Source organism: Tachypleus tridentatus, chromosome 9 (assembly GCF_004210375.1).
Source record: "Tachypleus tridentatus isolate NWPU-2018 chromosome 9, ASM421037v1, whole genome shotgun sequence".
NCBI classification, from domain to species: domain Eukaryota; kingdom Metazoa; phylum Arthropoda; class Merostomata; order Xiphosura; family Limulidae; genus Tachypleus; species Tachypleus tridentatus.
The window spans coordinates 47,575,356-47,601,693 of NC_134833.1; the positions used below are offsets into that span (position 1 = coordinate 47,575,356).

Here is a 26,338-nt window from a genome sequence, read left to right on the forward strand (position 1 = left end):
GGACTCTGGCGAACGGCTTTAATTTCTCTCTGTGTGCATGCACTTTTGCTGTCGACGGGGTATTCACCCTGATCCTGAACTTCATATCGGTGAAGTTTTGCTGCCATTGGTCCCGGAGACCAAGTTCTTGGGGCTTATCCTTGATCGTAAACTGACCTTTATACCACACTTAAAGCAGCTTCGGGTCAAATGCACAAGAGCATTGAACATCCTCCGTGTTCTCTCTTCTACCGGTTGGGGGGCAGATCGCTGTTCAATGTTAAAGGTATATCGTGCTCTTATTAGATCGAAACTCGATTATGGATCAATGGTCTATGGCTCTGCCAGACCCTCGGCCTTAAAGATGCTGGACCCCATTCAACACCAAGGACTTCGACTCTGCACTGGGGCTTTCCGTACCTCTCCAGTTCAAAGTATATACATTGAATCTCGTGAACCTTCTCTACACCTTCGTCGTTTGCAACCATCTTTACTATATTCTTTGAAACTTCGTTCCTTAACAAAGCATCCCACCTGGGAATGTGTTTTCCTTCCTCGGTGGGCAGTACTTTTTTCAGAACAGACGATCTGTCATTGCTCCGTTTGGCCTTCGCATCCGGGCACAATTGGATAAATTGGGTCTGTCCTTGGATAACATTGCAGATTCCACAGGTCGGCCCATCCCACCATGGCTTATTACAGCCCCCAAATGTGACCTTTCTTTCAGTCACCTAAAAAAGGCAGATACTCCAGATTGGAAGTACCGTCTTTTATTCAATGAATATCTTTCAAACAATCATTCAGTTCCCATTTATACAGATGGTTCCAAATCAGGTAATTCAGTGGGCTCTGCTATGGTTTGCTATGGGTCAGTAGTTGTGTGCAGAATCCCTTCTACAGCTTCTGTGTTCACTGCTGAATTGTATGCCATAATCTCTTGCCCTGGATCATATTGCAGCTGAGCAGTACTCCTACTGCACTGTTTATACTGACTAGCTTAGTTCTATACAGGCCCTGGAATCGCTACACGTTAGCTCACATTCTATTCTCGCTGATATTCGAAACCGACTGGCCCATTTCTCATTAGCAGCTACTTCAATCCAGTTTTTCTGGATACCATGCCATGTTGGTATTCGCGGGAACAAGCTTGCAGACATGGCAGCTAAATATGTCTGCTTCAGCACCGTCACTACTATGCCTATTCCGTACATTGTCTATGATGTTGTCTTCAAGGCTCGGCTCCGTGCCAGCTGGCGTCCACTTGGAGTGAGCAACGCGACAACAAACTTTTTTCAAATCAAACCCAAAATTGGACTTTGGCCATCTAGCTTCCGTAAAGTTCGGAAGGAGGAAGTTGTTCTCACTAGGCTACGCATTGGTCACAGTTTTTTAACTCATCATTTTCTTTTATCTGGAACTGATGCACCAATGTGTAGTTTGTGTAACACTCAAATCACTATCAGCTACGTTTTACTTTCTTGCCATCGTTACAATTCTCAACGACGGCAATATTTTAAACATATTTTTTCCCAGGGTCAGTCTGTAACATTGGACAGAGTTATTGGTGATGGTGACTCTGTCCACCTTGATAATGTTTTTAATTTTTTAATGGCCATTAATCTTTTTAATCTCATTTAAGTGTTGCATATTTATTCATTACACCTTTTTTACCGTTTTAATCTCTCTCATTCAATTTGACATTGGAGAATGGCCAGAACATTAAATAACTCGACACCAGGACTGGAAAGGTCAACTTCAGGTGACTAACGCTGCTGGTTGAACTATCCGTTGGAACTACTTGTTAGTCATCCTGGCGAGTTGTTATTATACTTTTGCTGCATATCATTTCACACTTTTACTACTTAACTTTTTAGTACTGGCCATATTGACTCATAACCCGGAATCAGGACTGGAAAGACCAACTTCAGGTGACTGAGGGTGGTTTTTATACTTACCTGTTAGTCTTCCTGGCGGGTTATGATCATTACCATTCTGCTACAGGTAGTCCTTTACAACTTTTACGAATTTTACACCATTTACTTGACTTTTATCTTTTTACTGGACATTTGGCTACTCATTATTACGATTTTGCTATGTGTCTTTTAAAACTTTTATTCTTTTACATTTTGATAATAGCTGCTACACCACATAAACCGGAACCAGGACTGGAAAGGCCAACTTCAGGTGATTGACGGTGGTTCTTGAACTTACCTGTTAGTCTTCCTGGCGGGTTATGATCATTACCTTTTTGCTAGAGTAAATACCTTACAACTTCTTATACTCTGCCTTCTATCTTAACATTGTAGACTAGGTGTCAACATTGATTTTATACTTTTTTGTTTTACCTTCATTTCCATTTATATCTATTACTACATTTTTTATTTTTACATTTTTACCGAATGTCTGGTGCAGATAGCCTTGTTGCTTTGTGCCATAAAACACTAAATCAATCAGTCAATCAACTAAAAAGTTTAGTAAATACAAGAGGAATGGAAAAAGGAAAGAACGTTTAGCTTCCTCACAGTACCCAATTCTCTGAGGAAAGCTGTAAGAAAAGGTAGAGTCCTTGAAGGCTTTCACATTGAAAATTGAAAAGAAATTGTAAACAGGAAATGCTGAAACACTTTAACTGTTTTATTTTAAAATAATTGAGTCACATTGGACTACTGCTAGATTAGTAATAAAATGTTACTGCTCTTTCACAATTTAAAACGTTATTTACCAACAATTCTGTAATATTTACATTTGACGGTATGTTTATGTGGAAGTTATTGCATAAACCACATAAAATAGTCCTTGAATTTTCAAAAATAAACTTGGAATTTCATGAAATTTCAGTTCTTTTTTGGTGCAGGAACTCAGTGAAGTAATTATGGAACTTACAGTTGATTTCTTCCATAGTTTACTCCAACCATCAGGTTATTCTTTACTTTCATTCCACATTACTTAGAACCATTTACAGTTGAAATCCAAGCTCTGTCAGAAATTTGCATAGTCAAAAGATTGGAATAAGAGGGAATGAACTGGATAATCCATTAGATGAGGTAACGTGAAGTTGATGATCAATTTTAGACATTGTAAAGCTGTAATCAGTGATGTCGAGAAAACCCACAAACCTGACGATGACCGAAGAAGGTCGAAACGTTGTTCGTTTCTCTACGTAAAACATTTTCTCAACCTAAATGAGTTGTTTTTACATATATATTCTGGAAGACAGCTGACCAGTAAGGGGTTTTGTCATGCTAGCAACTCATAAGTATGATTTTGCCTTTCAGTTGCTATAAAATTAACAGATCTTTCCCATCTTGGACCCTGAATGATGAGAAATTGATAAGTCTTGGTTATTTAATAATGAAAAAGCATGATATTTTTCATATCTTTAAAATGTTTTGATATGATTCTTAACAAGTGGACAGTTTATATTTATTTTCATTTACAAACTCTGGCTGTCATTCTCAATAGGTTTACCCATTTTGTTTTCTTATTAACACCTGAACATTGCCAGTTTTTATTCTAAAAATCATAATTATGTAGTTATGCATTTAATGGCAATAACAGTGTACATGCTTTCTCAATGCCTGAAAGTGAAAATATTCAATATTTATCCCAGTTTTTTTACTGATTATAATTTTACTTTTTGCCCATCTTTACTGTATACTTGGTATTACTTTCACATTCAGTGTTTTTTTTGATTTAGTGATCAACATAACAAGGTGTTTGTTTCTGGTTGTATAAAACAGTGTGTGCATTTCTTTATCAAATATGTCATAACAGAAGTAATGAATTTCTTGTTTTGTTTGTATTGGCATGAGTGGTGTATATGTATATATTTCTCAAAGAGTGACCTTTGAAAAAAAAGGGAAAAAAGTCTGATATTCCAATGTTCAATGTGTTTTTTTTTAATCTTATTCTTTGGAGATTCTTTTTGATGTTATATACACATATATACGTAATAGTAATAATAATTTGATCACTAAGGCTTTAGAATCTGCTTATATTCATACAGTTGATGAAATGAAAAATATTAAAGTTTTAAGTGTAATGTTTCTCACTTACAGTTGAAATGTTTATATTAAACAATCAATCTTATTGTGAAATTTGAAATACATAGCAAATGTTTTGTAACACCTTGATATAAAATATACCTTTCGAGATTGTTCTTTGTTGTTGTATTTAAGAGTTTGTTTATTGGCTGTGATTAATTAGAATTAGACATTAGTTAATGCTGAATCTTGAACTCTCATGACCAAAATAGGAAAGAGAACTGACAAACAAAATTGTTTTTTTACCCTTTTATTTAGTTCTTGTTTATAATTTACTTGATTCAGTGTTCATAATATTACAAAATCTAAGATAAATTTGATATCTCTAATAAGTCATAAGTGGCTCTAGAATTAATCGCACAGCATTTTTTATGTATTGTGATATAATTAGTTCTGACGTATACCCAAATGCAAGATTGGGAACAATCTAACAATTCAAGGGGTTGAAAATTTGTAGATGCCCTCATTTTGTCACTTTCTCATGTGACTTTTTTTTTTTTATCTTTGAATTGTTATTATTATATATAGTTAAACTTGTCTATCACAGACACTAATGGTATCTCAAATACGATACAAGCTTCTATTTTGAGCAGCCAATTTTTAGTGACATAAGTATATTGTTAGAATAAGATTAGTTGATTCATTTTGTAAGGTCTGTTTGGTAGGTTTTACTGTCAGGCCTTTCATTCCATACTTGTTTCCTGTTTTTATTTGTTTTTCTTGTACAACCTTTTATAACTGTGTATTTTTCTCATAAGGTTATTGAGAATTCTTTCACATTGCATTGTTTGTGGAATATGGCAATGAAAGTATAACCAAGGTAACATAATAAACACAAAATCTTGCAAGAGGGATCATTGATACATTAAATAGAGAGACAAAAAGACTAGTTGGACTATAATGATTATAAGTATTTGAATTATAAAAAGAGTATGTTAAGTCAGCCATTTTCATTGATTTTCTGGATTTCAGTACTGTTCTGTGCAGATAGCTTGCAGTTACAGATAGCCTGTTAGTCCTAGAGCTGCTGGATTTATGGAGTCAGGTATAAGTAGGTTCATATCTCAGTTGTTGTACTGTAGCCTTGTCAAAGGCTGTTGATGAAGAGATTAGGGGATAGTAGAAAATGTTTTGAAAATAATATATATCAAGTAATTACCTAATTTATTGCAACCATATAACTGGTAATTGATGATTTTTATATCAGCTTGCTCCTACTATGCACTTACTGGCCAGTTATTTTACTTTTGATGAAAATGAATCTACTTAATGATCTCAAAGTAAACTTTATCACAGAAAATCTCTTTAAAATATCATTTGGTAATTGAATTAAACATAGGCTAAATTTTTTATTGTCACTATAAACTCTTTACTAATGTTCTTTGTGCATCAAAGTGGTCCCAGATTTTAATTTAGTGTATATATCATTACAACAGTTCTAACTTGTCTTGTATGTTTTTCACTGCTTTCTAGTAAGAAAGGTACATTAAGAACCTGATTTCATGAGACTTTAATTTTGATGAAACTTCTTGTTGTCAAGACTTAATACAAGCCAAAGCAAGAGATAAAGGTTAAGCCTTATTTAGAGTAGTGAAAGTGACTTTAAACCATATTAATGTTCAAGCTGTTGGATGGAGCTGCTGAATGATATGATATTCATTCAATGAACATTTAAATGTCACATATTCAACCATGTTAATGTTCAAGTTTTTGAATTGGGCTTAAAGATATGGATTATAAATTTTAACTAAAACTTGCTTTGAACAACCTTTCTATGTATATTTTCACAAATATCTTTGGTCATAATCAAGTTTCAAACTAGACTGATTAGTTGAAGAAATATTTTCAGCATAACTAACTTGAAACAGAATGAATTTATTGGTTTTCTCACCCAAATGTCATGTGAAATCTGCATACTTTAAAAATAAAGAATACATTCAGAATAATATTAAGTATTATAAGACCACAGAATTTTAAAAAATGAACAATAAGCTGAATTGGTGTTAACAAACCTAATCTACTTGAGTGGGCTGAAGGAAAATATCATTTGAGCTCTCAATCTTCTCTTTCTCTTTACACAGAATTGATACAAATCACCTCAGTTTCTTTAATTGTCATTTAGTTACTGATGAATTCTGGTACAGCACATCAGCTCTGAAAGTTTTTTGTTTGTTTGTTTTTTAACAGGAAAGCTTGTATCATCTGAAATTTCTTTTTCAGTCATTTTCATATTCTCAGACTTAAGTGAATTATTCTAATGTTCTTTACAAATAAACATGTAGATCTCCGGATGGATTTTTACTTTTGTGGCTACTTTTTTCATGTTTTTTAACTCAGATTCAGTAATAGTAAACCATGCATATTTTGTCCATAAATATTTGCTAAAGCTGGTTATATGTAAAATCAGACTGTTGTCTCTCTTGATGACGAGAAACCCACTTGAAATAAAAATGTTAATTATATAAAAGTTAGTAATAATTTCTTACTTGTGATGTTGTAATACAACAATTAGGCCTTCCACTAAATCATATCAACTCTGTAAGATTATATTTTTCCTATAAAGTGTCAGAAGATTATGGTTAATAGGAAGAAAAATAATAAAGTCATATTTCAACACTTAATATTAGCACTTATTAAAATATTTTTTAAGGTTTAATATTATGAATTGTAATGATTTGGTTTTCTGGGTTTATGGTTGAGAAACTTATATACTGCAATGTAAAGAGTGTGATACAAATAATTTGATATTTTTAGTTTTCATACTAATTTAATTCCCTGTTGATTAGAGAGTAAAATTTTAAAATTATCCATCTAGTAGAGGAATTTATGACTTGGATATTGTTCTTAAAGTACACTCAGTCATATAAAAGTCAATTGGTTGATGCTTTTTGTATACTAAACTTATACTTGTAAAGTAAAATATTCTAAGATATTGTGCTATACTGAAATAATGTACTTTAACTGAAGGTAGGTATTACAATTGTAAACTATTTTTGTCTTGTGTAAATATTAATATGTATGCTTAATAAATAGTCTTGTAACTGACCATTTAATCTATCAAAACATGGTTATTGAAAACTTGAAAAGCTATAATAAGATGTATTTTGAGTCAGATTGAGTTAACCTTCATTTACTTGTTTATGCATAAAAGTACAACTATAAGAGTTATAACACTGATAATCTGATGTAGATGGAGTAAACAACACAAACATGGTTGATGGAAACAGCAGTATGATTCGTCACTCTGAAAATGTAGCATGTGAAATTTCGTCAGCTTCTGTTAGTGATGACACATTGTCAGATAGTTTGTTTGATGAAACTGATGTAGACATGCTGGATGATGCTGATGAGGAAAAAGATGTATTTAGAACAAAGGTAATTATTTTTATGGATGAAGTCTTCTAGTTGTTCAATAATTTGATTGAGTTAAGGTTTTAATCTTTTTCTAGAAATTTAATGTCATTATAACTGAAATGACCAGATAATAAGGAAGCTTTTAGTCCATCTAGGCTATCCTTTGTAACAAATTAAACTGAACATACTAATTATTCTTTTTTCAAGAGAAAACAAGTTTTCAGATCTTAAACTTTTTTCGTGTGACAATCTTTTCATTCCAGGTATCATCCTAGTAGCCCTCGTTTTCAAAGGGTGTCTTTAAAATCAACTATTAAGATGTTGCATCTATCAGGAGTTAGCAAAATCTCGTTCCTGTACCAGGGAAAAATTGATCCTGTGCAGTTTAAAATAATGTGTAAACAGAGCATTCAATCTAGTTTCTGCCTGTACATTTTCTCAATTGGAACAGCCTGTAACTCACATTTCACATATAAAGCTACTTCTCTCCCCCTTTTTCAGTATTTGTTTCTATTAAATAACCTACGACCCTGTATTTAAAAGAGTTATAGATCTCAGTTATTTGTTAATCAGTTTTACTCAGAAATAATTATCTTTCAAGTATATTTCATGATACAGTTATGTCTATGAGCATGCTTAAAATTCCTGGATTCTGAAATTTCTCTCCAAATCTACTTTTATAACAAGGAAAATAAAATTTAGTATCATTGGTATCTGCAAAAAATATTGGTCTGCAGCCTCAAAGAACATTTAGCAATAAGTGCAAATATTTTTGACAGCATTAAAGAAATGTGCACGTGCCTCTTTATTTTTTCTTAGTAAAGTTTGAAAATTTTACAGACTTACTATGTTATTTCATTAATCTGGAAGAAACTTTTATTCTTTCTTATGTAGAAGAAAGTAAGTTATTTCTATTATGGGCCCCTTGGTGTGGATTCCTGTACGTGGTGAGGGGACCTCCAGGGAAGGTTCTGTTCTGTCTGGTTCCCTTCTCTGGAATCTAAACATCCACCCACGTGATTGCCGTGCATGGCGACCCGTGAAGGGGAGGAGAGGATCCTGATGGTTGAGGGGTCCAATCCTAACGCACCACTTTGGCCTTGAATTCCTGTAGACGGGCAGCCTTTGGGTGGCCTCCCTTGGGGTCAGTCGGCTGGTCCACTTGGGCTAGAGTCAACCAAGTACCAGTGTTGGAAGTTCTCAATGGGTGTTGTGGACATTGTGCCTGATGCTGGTGTTTAGATATAGTGCTCACGAAACCCTGGCGTTGTTGCATTGTCCTTGCATGACTTTGTAGTGCGTCCCCTCATAGGGCTCCATGGTGGGTGGGGTCAGTGGGTACAGAAATTTTTCTTTTTTCCTATGGATCCTTCTTCAAAAAATTTAAATAAAATAGTGAAAAAACAATCAATAGGTAAACGACCACATCTTAAAGACTCTGAGCAGCAATCTTCAACATCTGTAACACACGTACCTAATTTTATTATATTACATTCTCTTTATAGAAAAACCTTTAGAGCAAATGTCCCCCTTTTTTATTTAGAAGGGAATAGAGGGTCTTGCTGGCTCTCCAAAGTCAGTAAAGAAGCTTCGATCTGGAGATATATTAGTTGAAACATTCACAACCCAACACAGTGAACTCCTCTTGAATTCAATGGCAATTGGGGATATACCTATTGAGGTTACACCTCATGCTACCTTGAATTCATCACGAGGAGTTATTGTTGAGCGGGATTTGAAGAAGGTCCCTGAGTCAGAGATTCTCGCTGGTCTCTCCACTGAAGGAGTTTCTGCAGTGAGGAGCATCTCCACTCGCAAAGATGGAGTTACACTGCCAACAAATATCCTCGTTTTGACATTTACATCATCACGTGCACCTGCCACCATCAAGGCAGGTTATCTAATTTGCAGGGTATGGCCATACATTCCAAACCCTCTTCGATGTTTCCAATGTCAGAGGTTCAGCCACTCGAAGACATCGTTTTGTGGTTCCCTGATATGTGCTCATTGTGGTGGCAAGGACCACGATGCCTATGAATGTGACATGAACCCACATTGCATCAACTGCAATGGTTCTCACCCTTCCTACTTTTGTTCTTGCCCAAAATGGTTGGAGGAAAAAGAGGTGCAGCATTTGGAAATGACTCATAACCTTAGTTATCTTGAGGCTCAGAAATTGCTGCCCACCACTCCATCTCAGACATATGCTGCTGCACTTCATTCCACAGCTACAGTGGGAGTGCAGACAGATCTCTTTGTGCCTCCAAGAGAATTGTTTTCAAAACAAATGAAAAGCCTTTTGACCTCCATGGTTAAAAAGGTTGATGAATCAACTTCCACACCAATCTCTGCTCCTCCCATACATTCCAACAAACCCCAAGATCCACATCCTTTAGTTTCAAATACAGGCATTTCTTCTTATACATCTTTTGCTCCCACCCAAGAGGCAAAACAATCATTCGTTCACATCCTCAGTCACTAGAATCCCCTTCTAATAACAAAGACCTGCCCACTCGACCCAGGGCAGGATCCATGGAGGTTGATAGACCTCCTCTGACTGAGGACAGTAAGGAAAAAAGATGTGGTCATAAACAGAAGGGTTCTCCAGCCACTTTGCCTATCCATCATTAAAAATGGCCACCTTGATACAATGGAACTGTTGAGGTTTACATTCTAATCTGGATGATATCAAAACACTGATTGCTTCCTACCATGCTGTATGTCTTTCCTTACAACAAACATTTCTAAAACCTGCTGATACAGTCACCATTCGTCAGTTTTCTCTGTACAGAAATGACAGGCTGTGTGATGGACGAGTACATGGAGGGGTGGCACTATTGGTTGATCAGCATGTGCCCACTCTGTCTTTGTCACTCAACACACCCTTGGAGACCGTAGCCACCCGTGTTTCCTTGGGTCATATCATCATTGTTTGTTCTCTTTACCTGTCCCCTGGAGAGACATATGATCAATCAGACCTTGATGCTCTTGTTGAACAGTTGCCATCTCCTTTTCTACTCCTGGGGGACTTTAATGGACATCATCCCATCTGGGGAAGTGCTGTTATTGATTGGAGGGGTTGCTCTGTAGAGCGTATGCTCTCTGAACACAACCTTTCTCTTTTTAAAACTGGTTCTTCCACTTATTTTCATGCACCTAGTCAGTCCTTTACCGCTATTGATCTCTCAGTTTGCTCCCCTTCGTTATTCTCCCATTTTTCATGGAATGTTGACAATAATTCACTAGGCAGTGGTCATTTTCCTATACTTTTGAGAGAGACTGGCTGTGGTCGATGCCACCTTACCTGCTTGCTCTGGTGGAAGCTGGATCAGGCAGACTGGTCTACTTCCAGTGCTCTTGCACAACTTGATCCTGCCATCGTGAATCAGCCATTAACAGACGACTGTGTGGCAGCGGTAACTGGCTGTATTATACAAGCAGCTGCTCAGTGTATTCCTAAAACCTCAGCGTTTTCCACGATAACCTCATCCGTGGTGGAATCCTGCTTGCCACTTAGCATGGAAGGCTCAAAAACGGGCCTGGGATGCTTTTCGTAGATATCCCACACTTTTGAACTGAGTTGCTTTCAAAAGGACCTGTGCACATGCTGGGTGGGTAAGACTTCAAAGCCAGAAAGAACCTTGGATTAAGTTCACAACTAGCATATCTTCTACCACCAGTTCCAAGGTCATATAGAACAGGATTTGAAAGGTCATTGGGCACTACAATTCTGTCCCCCTCTCAATCTTACTCTCTGATGATTTGGAGGTGGCTGATGTCCGGAGCATCGCTGATACTCTAGGTGAAAGCTTTTGTCGGATATCTAGCACTTCTGCTTGTTCCTCCACCTTCTTGGCCATCAAGACTCAGGCAGAGCGTTCACCTCTTTCCTTTCGAACTGACTGTCTCTTTGACAAAAATTGTCCCTTTACACTGGTGGAACTGAAAATGGCCCTTCATCGGTCTGGCAGTACATCTGTTGGACCTGATGATGTACACTATGACATGCTGCACCATCTATCTCCTGCTTCTCTTGATGTCCTTCTTATTGTCTTTAACTGGATCTGGCAGAAGAATGTTTTTTGTGATGCCTGGCACCAGGCTATTTACCTTTCTCCAAGCCAGGGAAAGATCCCAAGATTCCTTCAAACTACTGTCCAATTGCTTTGATAAGCTGTCTCTGTAAGACCTTAGAAAAGATGGTTAATGCTCGTCTTGTTTGGTTCCTCGAATCAAACAACCTCCTCTCGCTTACCAAGTGTGGGTTCTGATGACAGCACTCCACCACGGACCACCTAATTCGACTTGAAACATCAATCAGAGAAGCCTTTCTCAAATGCCAACATCTTGTATCAATATTCTTTGACATTGAGAAGGCTTATGACACAACATGGAGGTATGGCGTTTTGCGAAACCTCCATACATGTGGGTTACATGGCCATTTACCCATGTTTATTAAAAATTTTTTAATGGACAGGAGATTCCAAGTTTGTGTGGGTTCAACACTTTCCCGTTCTTTTGTACTGGAACTTGGAGTCCCTCAGGGCTGTGTTTTGAGTGTCACACTTTCAGTATAAAGATAAATGCCATCACTGAACAACTCCCTCTCACTGTTGCAAATGGGCTGTATGTCGACGACTTTCACATCTCGTGTCAGTCATCAAACATGAGGTATATTGAGTGGAAACTACAAACTGCCCTCGATCGTGTACTGAAGTGGACTATGGCGAACGGCTTTAATTTTATTCTCTCTAAAACCGTTTGCATGCACTTTTGCTGCCAACGGAGTATTCACCCTGATCCTGAACTTCAAATTGGTGAAGTTTCACTGCCAGTCGTCCCTGAGACCAAGTTCTTAGAGCTTATCTTTGACCGTAAGCTGACCTTTATACCGCACTTAAAGCAGCATTGGGTCAAATGCACAAGAGCACTGAACATCTTCCGTGTCCTCTCTACTGCCAGTTGGGGAGCAGATCAATGTTCTATGTTAAAGGTATATCGTACTCTTATTCGATCAAAACTCGACTATGGATCAATGGTCTATGGCTCTGCCAGACCCTCGGGCCTTAAAGATGCTGGACCCCATTCATTACCAAGGACTTCGACTCTGCACTGGGGCTTTCCAGTTCAAAGCTTATACGTTGAATCTCGTGAACCTTCTCTGCACCTTCGCCGTTTGCAACTATCTTTACTATAATCTTTGAAACTTCATTTCTTACTAAAGCATCCCACCTGGGCCGTACTTTTTCAGAACAGATGATCTGCCATTGCTCCTTTTGGCCTTCGCATCCAGGCGCAATTGGATGAATTGGGTCTGTCCTTGGATAACATTGCAGAATCCACAGGTCGGCCCATCCTACCATGGCTTATTACAGCCCCCAAGTGTGACCTTTCTTCTGAAAAAGGCAGATACTCCAGATTGGAAATACCATCTTTTATTTAATGAACATCTTTCAAACAATCATTCTGTTCCAATTTATACAGATGGTTCCAAATCACGTAATTCAGTGGGTTCTGCCATGGTTTGCTGCGGTTCTGTAGTTGTGCACAGAATCCCCCTCTACAGCTTCTGTGTTCACTGCTGAACTGTATGTCATATCTCTTGCCCTGGATCATATTGATGCTGAGCAGTACTCCAACTGCACTATTTATACTGACTCGCTTAGTTCTCTACTGGCCCTGGAATCACTACATGTTGGCTCACACCCTGTTCTCGCTGACATTTAAAACTGACTGGCCCATTTCTCATTAACTGCTACTTCTATCCAGTTTTTCTGGATACCAGGCCATGTTGGTATTTGCAGGAAGGAGCTTGCAGACACGGCAGCTAAATCTATCTGCTCAGGCACTATGACCACTGTGTTTATTTTGTACATGGACTATGGTCCTGTATTCAAGGCTCGGCTCCGTGCCAGCTGGCAGTCCACTTGGAGTGAGCAACGCGACAACAAGCTTTTTCAAATAAAACCCTTTATTGGGCTTTGGCCATCTAGCTTCCGTTAGGTTTGGATGGAGGAAGTTGTTCTAACTAGACTACGCATTGGTCAGTTTTTTAACTCATCGTTTTCTTTTATCTGGAACTGTTGTACCAGTGTGTAGTTTGTGTAACATTCAAATTACTGTAAGCCACATCATACTTTCTTGCCATCGTTATGACTCTCAACAATGGCACTATTTTAAACATGTTTTGTCCCAAGGTTTGTCTGTAACATTAGACAGTGTTATTGGTGATGGTGGCACTGTCCACCTTGATATAGTTTTTAGTTTTTTACTGGCCATTAATGTTTTTAATCTCATTTAAGTATTGGATATTTATTCATTACACCTTTTTAATTGTGGTTCCCTTTTCAAAGTTTCAATCTTTCTAGTTCAGTTTGAAGTTGGAAAATGGCCAGAACATTAAGTAACTCGACACCAGGACTGGAAAGGCCAACTTCAGGTGACTGATGGTGGTTCTTGAACTTACCAGTTAGTCTTCCTGGCAGGTTATGATCATTACCATTTTGCTGGAGAAAATACTTTACAACTTTTTTTACTCTGCTTTTTCTCTTACCATTGTAAACTAGGTGTCAACATTGGTTTTATGCTTCTTCTGTTTTTCAATGACGTTTTGTTTTACGTTCATTTCCTTTTCTGTATTTTACTACATTTAATTTGTTTTTACCTTTTTACCAGACATTTGGTGCAGATAGCCTAGCTGCTTTGTGCCATAAAACACTAAATCAATCAAGCTATTATGGTAAGCAAATACAACATTTTTCACATAGCTAAAATACATATTTTGTGTTGTACAATTAATTTCTTTTAAAAAGTTCTGCCTTGACATCCATTATTGATGTTGTACAATTAATTTCTGTTACTTTAAAAGTTCTGCCTTAAAGGTAAACATCCACAATATTATGTATGTGGAATTATTATGACTGTCACTGATGAAATATACCTTAGTATTGTTATTCAAGTGTGATCACCAATTTAACCCTTTCTGTTACTTTATGTAGCAAGACTTCTGCCAGTAAAGGTAGCCACTGTTTCCTTACATATTTTTGTTTTTTTTCCACATTATACTATGTATGTGGAACTACTATGACTGTCACTCAGATGAAATATACCTTAGGATATTGTTATTCAAGTTTGTGATCAGCCAGCAACAAAGGTATATGAAAACAGTTTGTTGTTTTATTGGCATATTCATTTAAGTTGCTGAGAAAGTCAGAAGTCACTAAGAACGTTTCATTTTAATATTTGTAACCTTCGATTTAACCTAATTTTCCAGCCTTTTGTTAATTTTTTCTTGCATTATCATTACCCATTGTTTTCATTTTATTTAACGTAAAGTTTATTTTTATATTTATGTATTAGGTAAGTTATTCATTTTTTATTCCAATATGGTTTCTTCCATTAAATAAACTTTTACTATACCACAGTAATTCTACCACTACATGACAGCTGGTTTGTCTGTTTCCTCATGAATCAAGTGTTTATTGTTCTTTCAATTTCTCAGTATATTTTTTTCCCTTTTTTTCTACATACTAAGTTCATTGACTTTTTGTGGTTGCAAACATCATGTGGGTAGATAATCCTGAACATAAAGAGTGTACATCACTATAAACACTAATTTTTCTATTTAACACTGTCCTCTTCCTGGATTGTAAAGTTTCTTGATGAACAAACCTGATACACAAATAAAAATAAGTGCATTAAACTGTCCATTCCATAAGTCTTATTTTGGTGGTTTTCTCTTTTGAACACTGTGGTATGCAATCAGATTACTTCCTTTTTTCTCTTATCACTCTTGTGTTTTGTAGAGATATATCCCTGAGTAGGAGGTTGAAAAAAACCCACATTTTTGCTATGTTCTTGTTAATTCATTGAAAGTGGTCTCTATAAGAACTCTGGGTTTCTCAACAAGTTGAATTTCAACTGAAAAATTCTATGTAGTTACCAAGTTTGCCATTTTCTTACCGATGTTCTTCCAAAAATGATTACTTTGGATGATCTTTGACTTAGTTCTCCTGTCTTCTTGGGTGCTGTAAATCACATAATTGATGCTTTTCAGTATAACATATTGATCTTCCTTACACCTTCCCAGCTGTGGAGCTTGTTCTTTCTTATAGATGGCACGGATGTCATGTCACCTTGGTAGAATTTAATCTTATTGATTTTTCATTTTCTCAGTAGCTGATTTGTGTTTTTACTGTGAAAAGTTATATTTGACCATAATGGTATTTCTTAGTGCCATTGCATATTCACTTTAACCCTTAAGTGACAGCCATCATCAGTTGATACTACTACTTACAAAATTCTCACTGTTTAAGGGTTAAGACTTTAAACTGGCTGTCTTCTGGATAGAAGTGCAAAAGGTTTATCCAAAACGTCTGTGATGATAATGTTATTGTAACTTAATGTGCTACCATTCAAGAACTCATAATAAATCATAATATGTATTGAAGATCAAGATCCCATGTTTTTTGATGTTCATCTAAATAAATGACTAATTGATTTAGCCCACTCGGTGCAGATAGGTTAATGTGATGTTTTACATAGTTGTATTCAAAACTTGATTAAAGCACTTATTATAATTTTATACAAATAAACATGGTGTAAAACAAACTTGTTAATATTTCAAATTTTAATATAATATTTGTTTTAAATTCTTAATTTAAATGAAAATATTTATTTAAATTTCAAACTCCCCTTATGCCTATCTTGGGATTTGTTTACTCCAATGTGAGCATCATGTTGTTTTTCATCACTCCTTTCTGATGCAATGAGTTTACTATTAGTTACTTATTATAGTACAGTTGTAATAAGGTATAGTCTAATTTATGTAGTTTTCAATCTTCTTTTACAGAGATGTAAACTAGGAAGATAGCCTTACTTGTCATGTTCATCTTTCACATCCTCTTTTTTATAACTTGCCAATAATTCTCTGATATTGCTATTACAACATTTCTAACCAATACTAATACAAATTTTTAATTTACCAAATGATGTATAAGACTACTTTGTTTTAAGTAGAGATTTTTAGTTATTTCCCTTACAGATTGAATGCTGCTAATGCCATATTTGGATGAATTAGCTGAGGGATTTATTTTAAGGCACTTATGCCTTAGTCAGAAATCCAGTTAGATTATAACAGTTATATGACATTTTTTGCTTTGTGCTTTCTTATTATAATATCTTCTTAAGCAAATATTTGTAATAAATAACACTTTTAACTCTTTTTTTTTTTTTTTTTTCCCTCCAGGGTTGGTCAATGTAACCAATCTTGTAATCACAAAGTAACCATCAGAGTTTCCATACTATATCTTTTGATATATTGCATTTATCTTCATAAAATTTGGGAAGCTTTCAGTAATTGTTGCCACTCTTCTGTTTAAAAAAAGTTATTTTTGGATTAAGTATTTTTTCTAGAGATTTCTTTGTGAATATATGGATTCAGAGTGTTGACTGTTACAGATGGTTTTCATGTTAACATTGAAAATCCTATTCTTAATTTGGACATTTTCAGATTTTATTTGTGTAACCTTTTAAATAAACATCAAACATTTTTATTTGAGTGAAATTATACTTTATTTATTTTTTCTTCTCTGATGCTTTTTTCAGACAAAGCCAGTTCAGAGTTCTGTCCTTGATCTCCTCATCCAAATGAAGTTCTTTAAGCATGCTAAATCTTGAAGGCTCTTCAGTGACAAGTTTCCTTGCTATAGTTTCTGCTTCTTTGTTAGGATCAGCATATGCTTCATGCTGTTTGTTAAAATAGTCCACTATAACTGTGGTTTATTTATTCCCTCAGTTACTCTGTGGTAGAGAACCATGTACATCAACAGCTGTTCTCTCAAATGGTGCTCCAACACTATGCTGTTGTAACTGCCTGTGCTGTTTCTTTTGTGAACCTTTTTTTTTTCTCAGTATAGTTCACATCTTTCACACCAATTCTGTATAGATTATTAGTACCCAACCAAATAGTGTTTTCTTATTTATTTCACTTTCTTCTTGACACCTAAGTGTTCAATTGTTGGAAGGTTCTGAAGATGAAGATTTGCTTTGAAAGGTGAGATTGTAGAAGTAGCAACTATAATAATTATTTCTGTACACTGATATCTTCTCATTTCTGACACAGTGAGCTTTTTTGTAGACATAACAAATCCCATCGTGGCATAATTGACTTTTGCTATGAGAGTTTTTCTGCACTATTCTTGATCCACAGAATAAGTGGCTTCAAATTTCTGTCTTTTGCTTGAGTGTTGGATCACAGTAGTAATTTGTAGTAACTTGTGGAGTTCACTTCTTGTATTACACTCTGTTGTGCTTGGGATTGGTTATCTTCACTTTTTCTATTTCCCTATTTTCTTCATTAATGAATATTCTTTATGATAATTCATTTGCAATTTTATGGTTCCATCAAGAGCAGTGTATGATGTTAAAGTTATACTCCTGAAGTTTCTTGTGCTCTCCTGGTATCTAGCCTTCTATACTGTAGAAAATCATTATCCATTTCAGTGCTGTGTTGTCTTTCTCGAGTGTGTAAATGTTTCAATTTATAAGTAATAATGGAAATAACTTAGATCCCAAACAACACTTTTTAGCTCTTTCCAGGTGGTACAGTACATCCTTTTTCCAGCATTCATTGCTCTGCTGTCATAGAAAATCACATTTTAGTGCAATAACTGCTTCAATTGTAAAGGCACTAACATCCTTATCTAAAGTGAGTGGATCTTCAAGCTTTGGGTATACTTGTACAAAATTAGTGATTAATTTTTTTTTCAGTTTATTAAATGTTTGTTGGTAGCCAGCTATCAAGTAAAACTTGAATAAATTCAACAAACTTTGAAAGGTGTTCAAATAGTATTTAAATGTTTTAACAAATTATAAGAACATTTAATTTTTGAAGTATAATCAGCTATTACATTTTTGTTTAAAATTTAATTTGAATCTATACTTCATGTTAGTTTTTTCACACTTGTTGAAGGATAAATTTTAAAGAAATATTTATTACTGAGGTTCTCAAATAAAGTATTTTGCAGTTAGATTGCTGTAGAAGGTATAGTATAAGATGCATTCAGTAGTTGAAAACTTAATGTGTTTAGTTTTAGATTTCTTCTAATAAACATAAATATGTATTGATGTTTAATTTAAACTTTAATAATGATGTAAACAACACATATTAATTTTTGTAAGTGTGAAACCTACAAAAGCTAGAAAGTAAAGGACCATCTGTTAGTATGTTGTATATAAGTGTAAAAATGGCATTATTTAAATTATTACTAATTTAAACTTTTTTTTACATGTATGTAGACTTTTCTTTATGTTTCTGATCTTGCAAGAAAAAAAGAAAAAAAATTGGCAAAAAAATCTGTGACATACTTTTGGTGAGTATGAAAAAATTAATTCATTGATGTATGTTTTCAGTATAATTTTTCAGTCATATGGAAAAAAGGTTTGGACTAACTCCCCAATGTATTAGTGAAATGCAAGCTTTTATACTTATTTACAAGTTATTTTTGTGAGAAAATGTTAATGTGAACATTACATCTGACAAAACAATAATATAAAACAATACATAATGTACAACAATTTACTGTATCATAAACAAAGAATGTACAACAATAGTGGATTATATGAAATGAGCTAATTATAGCTGTAATTCTAACAAAACTTTATTACACTGGTCTTGTATCCATCAGGAAATTATGAAAGTTTTCATACTGCAACAATTGGTGTGGTATATGTATCTTCACAAACTTTGACAAACTTTCAGTAAACATTACAGCTATTTTGAACAAAAAAATCAGATACTGTAGTAAAGATCTGTCCAAGAATACATGGAGTCAGTGTGTTGACTAGTCTGAGTACAAAGTGATTTTTATGTTAAGATTATAAGTACTTTTCTTCATCTGAAAAATCTCAAACTTCATTTGAATAACCTCTAAAATATCCTAAGTACATTTTGACTTTTTTTTTCCAGTAAAACTTTATATTTTATCTGTTGTATTTTATATGAGGATGATCAATTTGACTAACCACTGAAAAAAACACCTAAAATTACCCTTTTTTTTATAGAATTACTTCAAATTGTAAATGAAACTATTATTTGTTTATCCTAAATAGCTTTAAACTTGTAACTTTATACATCTGTTTATACTTAAAATTTTATTGTTTTATTACCCTTTGAACCATATCTGACTTTCATTTGTCATCATATAAGTTGTAAATCTGTTGTTGAACATGTAGCTAATGCTACCTCATTGAACTACATAATGCATGAACTACTCACAAGCTCATTAAGGGAAAATATTTTTATTATTATTATTAGTCCTTAATTTATCACAGATAGTCCTCGAGTAACTTTGTGCAAAATTCAAAAACCAAACCTTAATTTATATTTATCTGAGCTAAAAATTTTCTAATTTATACATTTTAATTAATTTTGTAATAATAAATAAGAATACACAAGGAAAACGAAAAGTAAAGTATTATCTGGTTCTCCTTTTTTTTCATGGCTGACTTTCAATGACACTTAACCCTACTTTTTTATACTACTAACACTACTACACTGAATAATTTTTTGCTTAAGTAAATAATGTACCAAAGAATACAGAATCAGAACATGTAATAGGCAAACAGTGTTTTATAATTATCACAGGTTTGTGGGTTTTTATGTGTCAGAAGCTAAGCTTGTCAGTAATATTTTGATGGGAATGGAGTTTGAACTGGATGTGAAGTAGATAATTCAAAGTACAGAAAACAATGAAGTGTAATAAATACTTTGATAGATTAAAACATTGGCTTTCTGTTGGTTCTAAGTAATATAATATTAAATGTTGGAGAACTATTGGCAATTTCGGGAGGAGAGATGTGACAATTGAGCATGGCAGAAGCAGGCTGATTATTTATTTTATAGCTCTTTAACTAAATACAGTTGAAGTTTATAAAAATTATACTTTCCTGAGTGGTGATAACATTATAATAAGTAATTTATGTTAAATTTCATACTTCTCAGAAAGGTAGTAAATAAATTAAAGAAGGGAGGTAGTCTAAAGAGCAGATGTCACAATTCTGGAATTAGGGGAATTTAAGATTTTCTTTAATATCACTATAAGTAAATCTTAAATGCTCCCTATATTTCAGTTAAACTAAGAATGTAAAACTTAAATTATTCGCTGTATTTTTGTGCAAGTTATTTATATACTGTGGTAAGAAAGTAGATTTAATTAAAGTTTGAATGTAGCTCACTAAAACCTCATAAGAAGTGTGGAAAAAGATGTCTGTAGCTAAAGTGTTAAGCATCTATTTATATTATCACCTTATCTTCTTTTTACCAAGGGGGTCTAAAGTTCGTTTTTTGTGCTCTTGCTAACAAAAAACAACAACTAATAAGTCACTTTGAGGTTGTAGGTGCATTATAAGAGCAATGGTTAAATCATTGTTTGGTCTGACAAGAATAGCTCAAGAGTTGGCAGTGGGTAATAACTAACTAGTTGCTTTCCATTTAGTCTGTCATTTCAAAACTGGGAATTGCTAGCTCAGATAGCCTTTGTGTAGCTTTGTGTGTAATTCCACAATGAAATAAACAAACCATACAATCAGAACTAAGGTTGATAGTAAACCTTTACTTTTGAAAGGGCTTGTGGAAAACAAAAACATTGAACTTCACACTTCTTGTTTTCCAAAAGGTTACAAACATTAAGAAGTTTTATTTTCATAGTAATTCCTTCTTGTTTGTATAAATAAAAAATGTATTTGCTTCTTTGAAATTTCCTGAGTGATAAAAATCTATCAGGATTAAGGAGAAAATTAGCAGTAGTGGTTGTTATTAATGGAGCAATTTTTTGAAAAGTTCCAGTGGTTTAATGTTAACTCTCCAACTCATCATCAAGAGCCAGTGAACTGCAACTTATTTGTCACCAGCCTTGTTAGTATAGGTAGATTTTGTCACCAGCCTTGTTAGTATAGGTAGATATTGTTACCAGCCTTGTTAGTATAGGTAGATATTGTTACCAGCCTTGTTAGTATAGGTAGATATTGTCACCAGCCTTGTTAGTATAGGTAGATATTGTTACCAGCCTTGTTAGTATAGGTAGATATTGTTACCAGCCTTGTTAGTATAGGTAGATATTGTTACCAGCCTTGTTAGTATAGGTAGATATTGTTACCAGCCTTGTTAGTATAGGTAGATATTGTTACCAGCCTTGTTAGTATAGGTAGATATTGTCACCAGCCTTGTTAGTATAGGTAGATATTGTTACCAGCCTTGTTAGTATAGGTAGATATTGTCACCAGCCTTGTTAGTATAGGTAGATATTGTCACCAGCCTTGTTAGTATAGGTGATATTGTCACCAGCCTTGTTAGTATAGGTAGATATTGTCACCAGCCTTGTTAGTATAGGTAGATATTGTTACCAGCCTTGTTAGTATAGGTAGATATTGTTACCAGCCTTGTTAGTATAGGTAGATATTGTTACCAGCCTTGTTAGTATAGGTATAGGCCTTGTTAGATAGGTAGATATTGTTACCAGCCTTGTTAGTATAGGTAGATATTGTTACCAGCCTTGTTAGTATAGGTAGATATTGTTACCAGCCTTGTTAGTATAGGCAGATATTGTTACCAGCCTTGTTAGTATAGGTAGATATTGTTACCAGCCTTGTTAGTATAGGTAGATATTGTTACCAGCCTTGTTAGTATAGGTAGATATTGTTACCAGCCTTGTTAGTATAGGTAGATATTGTTGTCACCAGCCTTGTTAGTATAGGTAGATATTGTCACCAGCCTTGTTAGTATAGGTAGATATTGTCACCAGCCTTGTTAGTATAGGTAGATATTGTCACCAGCCTTGTTAGTATAGGTAGATATTGTTACCAGCCTTGTTAGTATAGGTAGATATTGTCACCAGCCTTGTTAGTATAGGTAGATATTGTTACCAGCCTTGTTAGTATAGGTAGATATTGTTACCAGCCTTGTTAGTATAGGTAGATATTGTCACCAGCCTTGTTAGTATAGGTAGATATTGTCACCAGCCTTGTTAGTATAGGTAGATATTGTCACCAGCCTTGTTAGTATAGGTAGATATTGTCACCAGCCTTGTTAGTATAGGTAGATATTGTCACCAGCCTTGTTAGTATAGGTAGATATTGTCACCAGCCTTGTTAGTATAGGTAGATATTGTCACCAGCCTTGTTAGTATAGGTAGATATTGTCACCAGCCTTGTTAGTATAGGTAGATATTGTCACCAGCCTTGTTAGTATAGGTAGATATTGTTACCAGCCTTGTTAGTATAGGTAGATATTGTTACCAGCCTTGTTAGTATAGGTAGATATTGTTACCAGCCTTGTTAGTATAGGTAGATATTGTTACCAGCCTTGTTAGTATAGGTAGATATTGTTACCAGCCTTGTTAGTATATAGGTAGATATTGTTACCAGCCTTGTTAGTATAGGTAGATATTGTCACCAGCCTTGTTAGTATAGGTAGATATTGTCACCAGCCTTGTTAGTATAGGTAGATATTGTCACCAGCCTTGTTAGTATAGGTAGATATTGTCACCAGCCTTGTTAGTATAGGTAGATATTGTCACCAGCCTTGTTAGTATAGGTAGATATTGTCACCAGCCTTGTTAGTATAGGTAGATATTGTCACCAGCCTTGTTAGTATAGGTAGATATTGTCACCAGCCCTTGTTAGTATAGGTAGATATTCACCAGCCTTGTTAGTATAGGCAGATATTGTCACCAGCCTTGTTAGTATAGGTAGATATTGTCACCAGCCTTGTTAGTATAGGTAGATATTGTCACCAGCCTGTTAGTTAGGTAGATAGGTAGATATTATTGTCACCAGCCTTGTTAGTATAGGCAGATATTGTCACCAGCCTTGTTAGTATAGGTAGATATTGTCACCAGCCTTGTTAGTATAGGTAGATATTGTCACCAGCCTTGTTAGTATAGGTAGATATTGTCACCAGCCTTGTTAGTATAGGTAGATATTGTTACCAGCCTTGTTAGTATAGGTAGATATTGTCACCAGCCTTGTTAGTATAGGTAGATATTGTCACCAGCCTTGTTAGTATAGGTAGATATTGTTACCAGCCTTGTTAGTATAGGTAGATATTGTCACCAGCCTTGTTAGTATAGGTAGATATTGTCACCAGCCTTGTTAGTATAGGCAGATACTGTCACCAGCCTTGTTAGTATAGGTAGATATTGCCTTGTTAGTATAGGTTAGCCTTGTTAGTATAGATATTGTCACCAGCCTTGTTAGTATAGGCAGATATTGTCACCAGCCTTGTTAGTATAGGTAGATATTGTCACCAGCCTTGTTAGTATAGGTAGATATTGTCACCAGCCTTGTTAGTATAGGTATATTGTCACCAGCCTTGTTAGTATAGGTAGATATTGTCACCAGCCCTTGTTAGTATAGGCAGATACTGTCACCAGCCCTGTTAGTATAGGCAGATATTGTTACCAGCCTTGTTAGTATAGGTAGATATTGTCACCAGCCTTGTTAGTATAGGTAGATATTGTCACCAGCCTTGTTAGTATAGGTAGATATTGTCACCAGCCTTGTTAGTATAGGCAGATATTGTTACCAGCCTTGTTAGTATAGGTAGATATTGTTACCAGCCTTGTTAGTATAGGCAGAGATATTGTCACCAGCCTTGTTAGTATAGGTAGATATTGTTACCAGCCTTGTTAGTATAGGTAGATATTGTCACCAGCCTTGTTAGTATAGGCAGATATTGTTACCAGCCTTGTTAGTATAGGTAGATATTGTTACCAGCCTTGTTAGTATAGGTAGATATTGTTACCAGCCCTGTTAGTATAGGTAGATATATGTCACCAGCCTTGTTAGTATAGGTAGATATTGTCACCAGCCTTGTTAGTATAGGTAGATATTGTCACCAGCCTTGTTAGTATAGGCAGATATTGTCACCAGCCTTGTTAGTATAGGTAGATATTGTCACCAGCCCTGTTAGTATAGGCAGATATTGTCACCAGCCTTGTTAGTATAGGTAGATATTGTCACCAGCCTTGTTAGTATAGGTAGATATTGTTACCAGCCCTTGTTAGTATAGGTAGATATTGTCACCAGCCTTGTTAGTATAGGCAGATATTGTTACCAGCCTTGTTAGTATAGGTAGATATTGTCACCAGCCTTGTTAGTATAGGTAGATATTGTCACCAGCCTTGTTAGTATAGGTAGATATTGTCACCAGCCTTGTTAGTATAGGTAGATATTGTCACCAGCCTTGTTAGTATAGGTAGATATTGTTACCAGCCCAGCCTTGTTAGTATAGGTAGATATTGTTACCAGCCTTGTTAGTATAGGTAGATATTGTTACCAGCCTTGTTAGTATAGGTAGATATTGTTACCAGCCTTGTTAGTATAGGTAGATATTGTTACCAGCCTTGTTAGTATAGGTAGATATTGTTACCAGCCTTGTTAGTATAGTTAGATATGTTACCAGGTTAGTATATTGATATTGTTACCAGCCTTGTTAGTATAGGTAGATATTGTTACCAGCCTTGTTAGTATAGGTAGATATTGTCACCAGCCTTGTTAGTATAGGTAGATATTGGCCTTGTTAGTATAGGTAGATATTGTCACCAGCCTTGTTAGTATAGGTAGATATTGTCACCAGCCTTGTTAGTATAGGTAGATATTGTCACCAGCCTTGTTAGTATAGGTAGATATTGTCACCAGCCTTGTTAGTATAGGTAGATATTGTCACCAGCCCTTGTTAGTATAGGTAGATATTGTCACCAGCCTTGTTAGTATAGGTAGATATTGTCACCAGCCTTGTTAGTATAGGTAGATATTGTCACCAGCCTTGTTAGTATAGGTAGATATTGTCACCAGCCTTGTTAGTATAGGTAGATATTGTTACCAGCCTTGTTAGTATAGGTAGATATTGTTACCAGCCTTGTTAGTATAGGTAGATATTGTTACCAGCCTTGTTAGTATAGGTAGATATTGTTACCAGCCTTGTTAGTATAGGTAGATATTGTCACCAGCCTTGTTAGTATAGGTAGATATTGTTACCAGCCTTGTTAGTATAGGTAGATATTGTTACCAGCCTTGTTAGTATAGGTAGATATTGTCACCAGCCTTGTTAGTATAGGTAGATATTGTCACCAGCCTTGTTAGTATAGGTAGATATTGTCACCAGCCTTGTTAGTATAGGTAGATATTGTCACCAGCCTTGTTAGTATAGGTAGATATTGTCACCAGCCTTGTTAGTATAGGTAGATATTGTCACCAGCCTTGTTAGTATAGGTAGATATTGTCACCAGCCTTGTTAGTATAGGTAGATATTGTCACCAGCCTTGTTAGTATAGGTAGATATTGTTACCAGCCTAGTATAGGTAGATATTGTCACCAGCCTTGTTAGTATAGGTAGATATTGTCACCAGCCTTGTTAGTATAGGTAGATATTGTCACCAGCCTTGTTAGTATAGGTAGATATTGTTACCAGCCTTGTTAGTATAGGTAGATATTGTTACCAGCCTTGTTAGTATAGGTAGATATTGTTACCAGCCTTGTTAGTATAGGTAGATATTGTTACCAGCCTTGTTAGTATAGGTAGATATTGTTACCAGCCTTGTTAGTATAGGTAGATATTGTTACCAGCCTTGTTAGTATAGGTAGATATTGTTACCAGCCTTGTTAGTATAGGTAGATATTGTTACCAGCCTTGTTAGTATAGGTAGATATTGTCACCAGCCTTGTTAGTATAGGTAGATATTGTTACCAGCCTTGTTAGTATAGGTAGATATTGTTACCAGCCTTGTTAGTATAGGTAGATATTGTTACCAGCCTTGTTAGTATAGGTAGATATTGTCACCAGCCTTGTTAGTATAGGTAGATATTGTTACCAGCCTTGTTAGTATAGGTAGATATTGTCACCAGCCTTGTTAGTATAGGTGATATTGTCACCAGCCTTGTTGGTATAGGTTGTTGTCACCAGC

The 26,338-nt window shown here is 35.2% G+C and overlaps 1 protein-coding gene across 5 annotated transcripts in view; it reads left to right on the forward strand.

Moving 5' to 3' along the window:
- The window catches only part of LOC143225198 (SID1 transmembrane family member 1-like), a 201,657-nt gene that overhangs the window by 96,318 nt on the left and 79,001 nt on the right, over positions 1 to 26,338 (forward strand). For all 5 annotated transcript variants that reach the window (XM_076454195.1, XM_076454194.1, XM_076454192.1 and 2 more), the window contains 2 exons: positions 7,213 to 7,397; positions 18,675 to 18,748. In XM_076454195.1, coding sequence (XP_076310310.1) covers positions 7,213 to 7,397; positions 18,675 to 18,748 — 259 coding nt within the window. The remainder of the gene's footprint in view (positions 1 to 7,212; positions 7,398 to 18,674; positions 18,749 to 26,338) is intronic.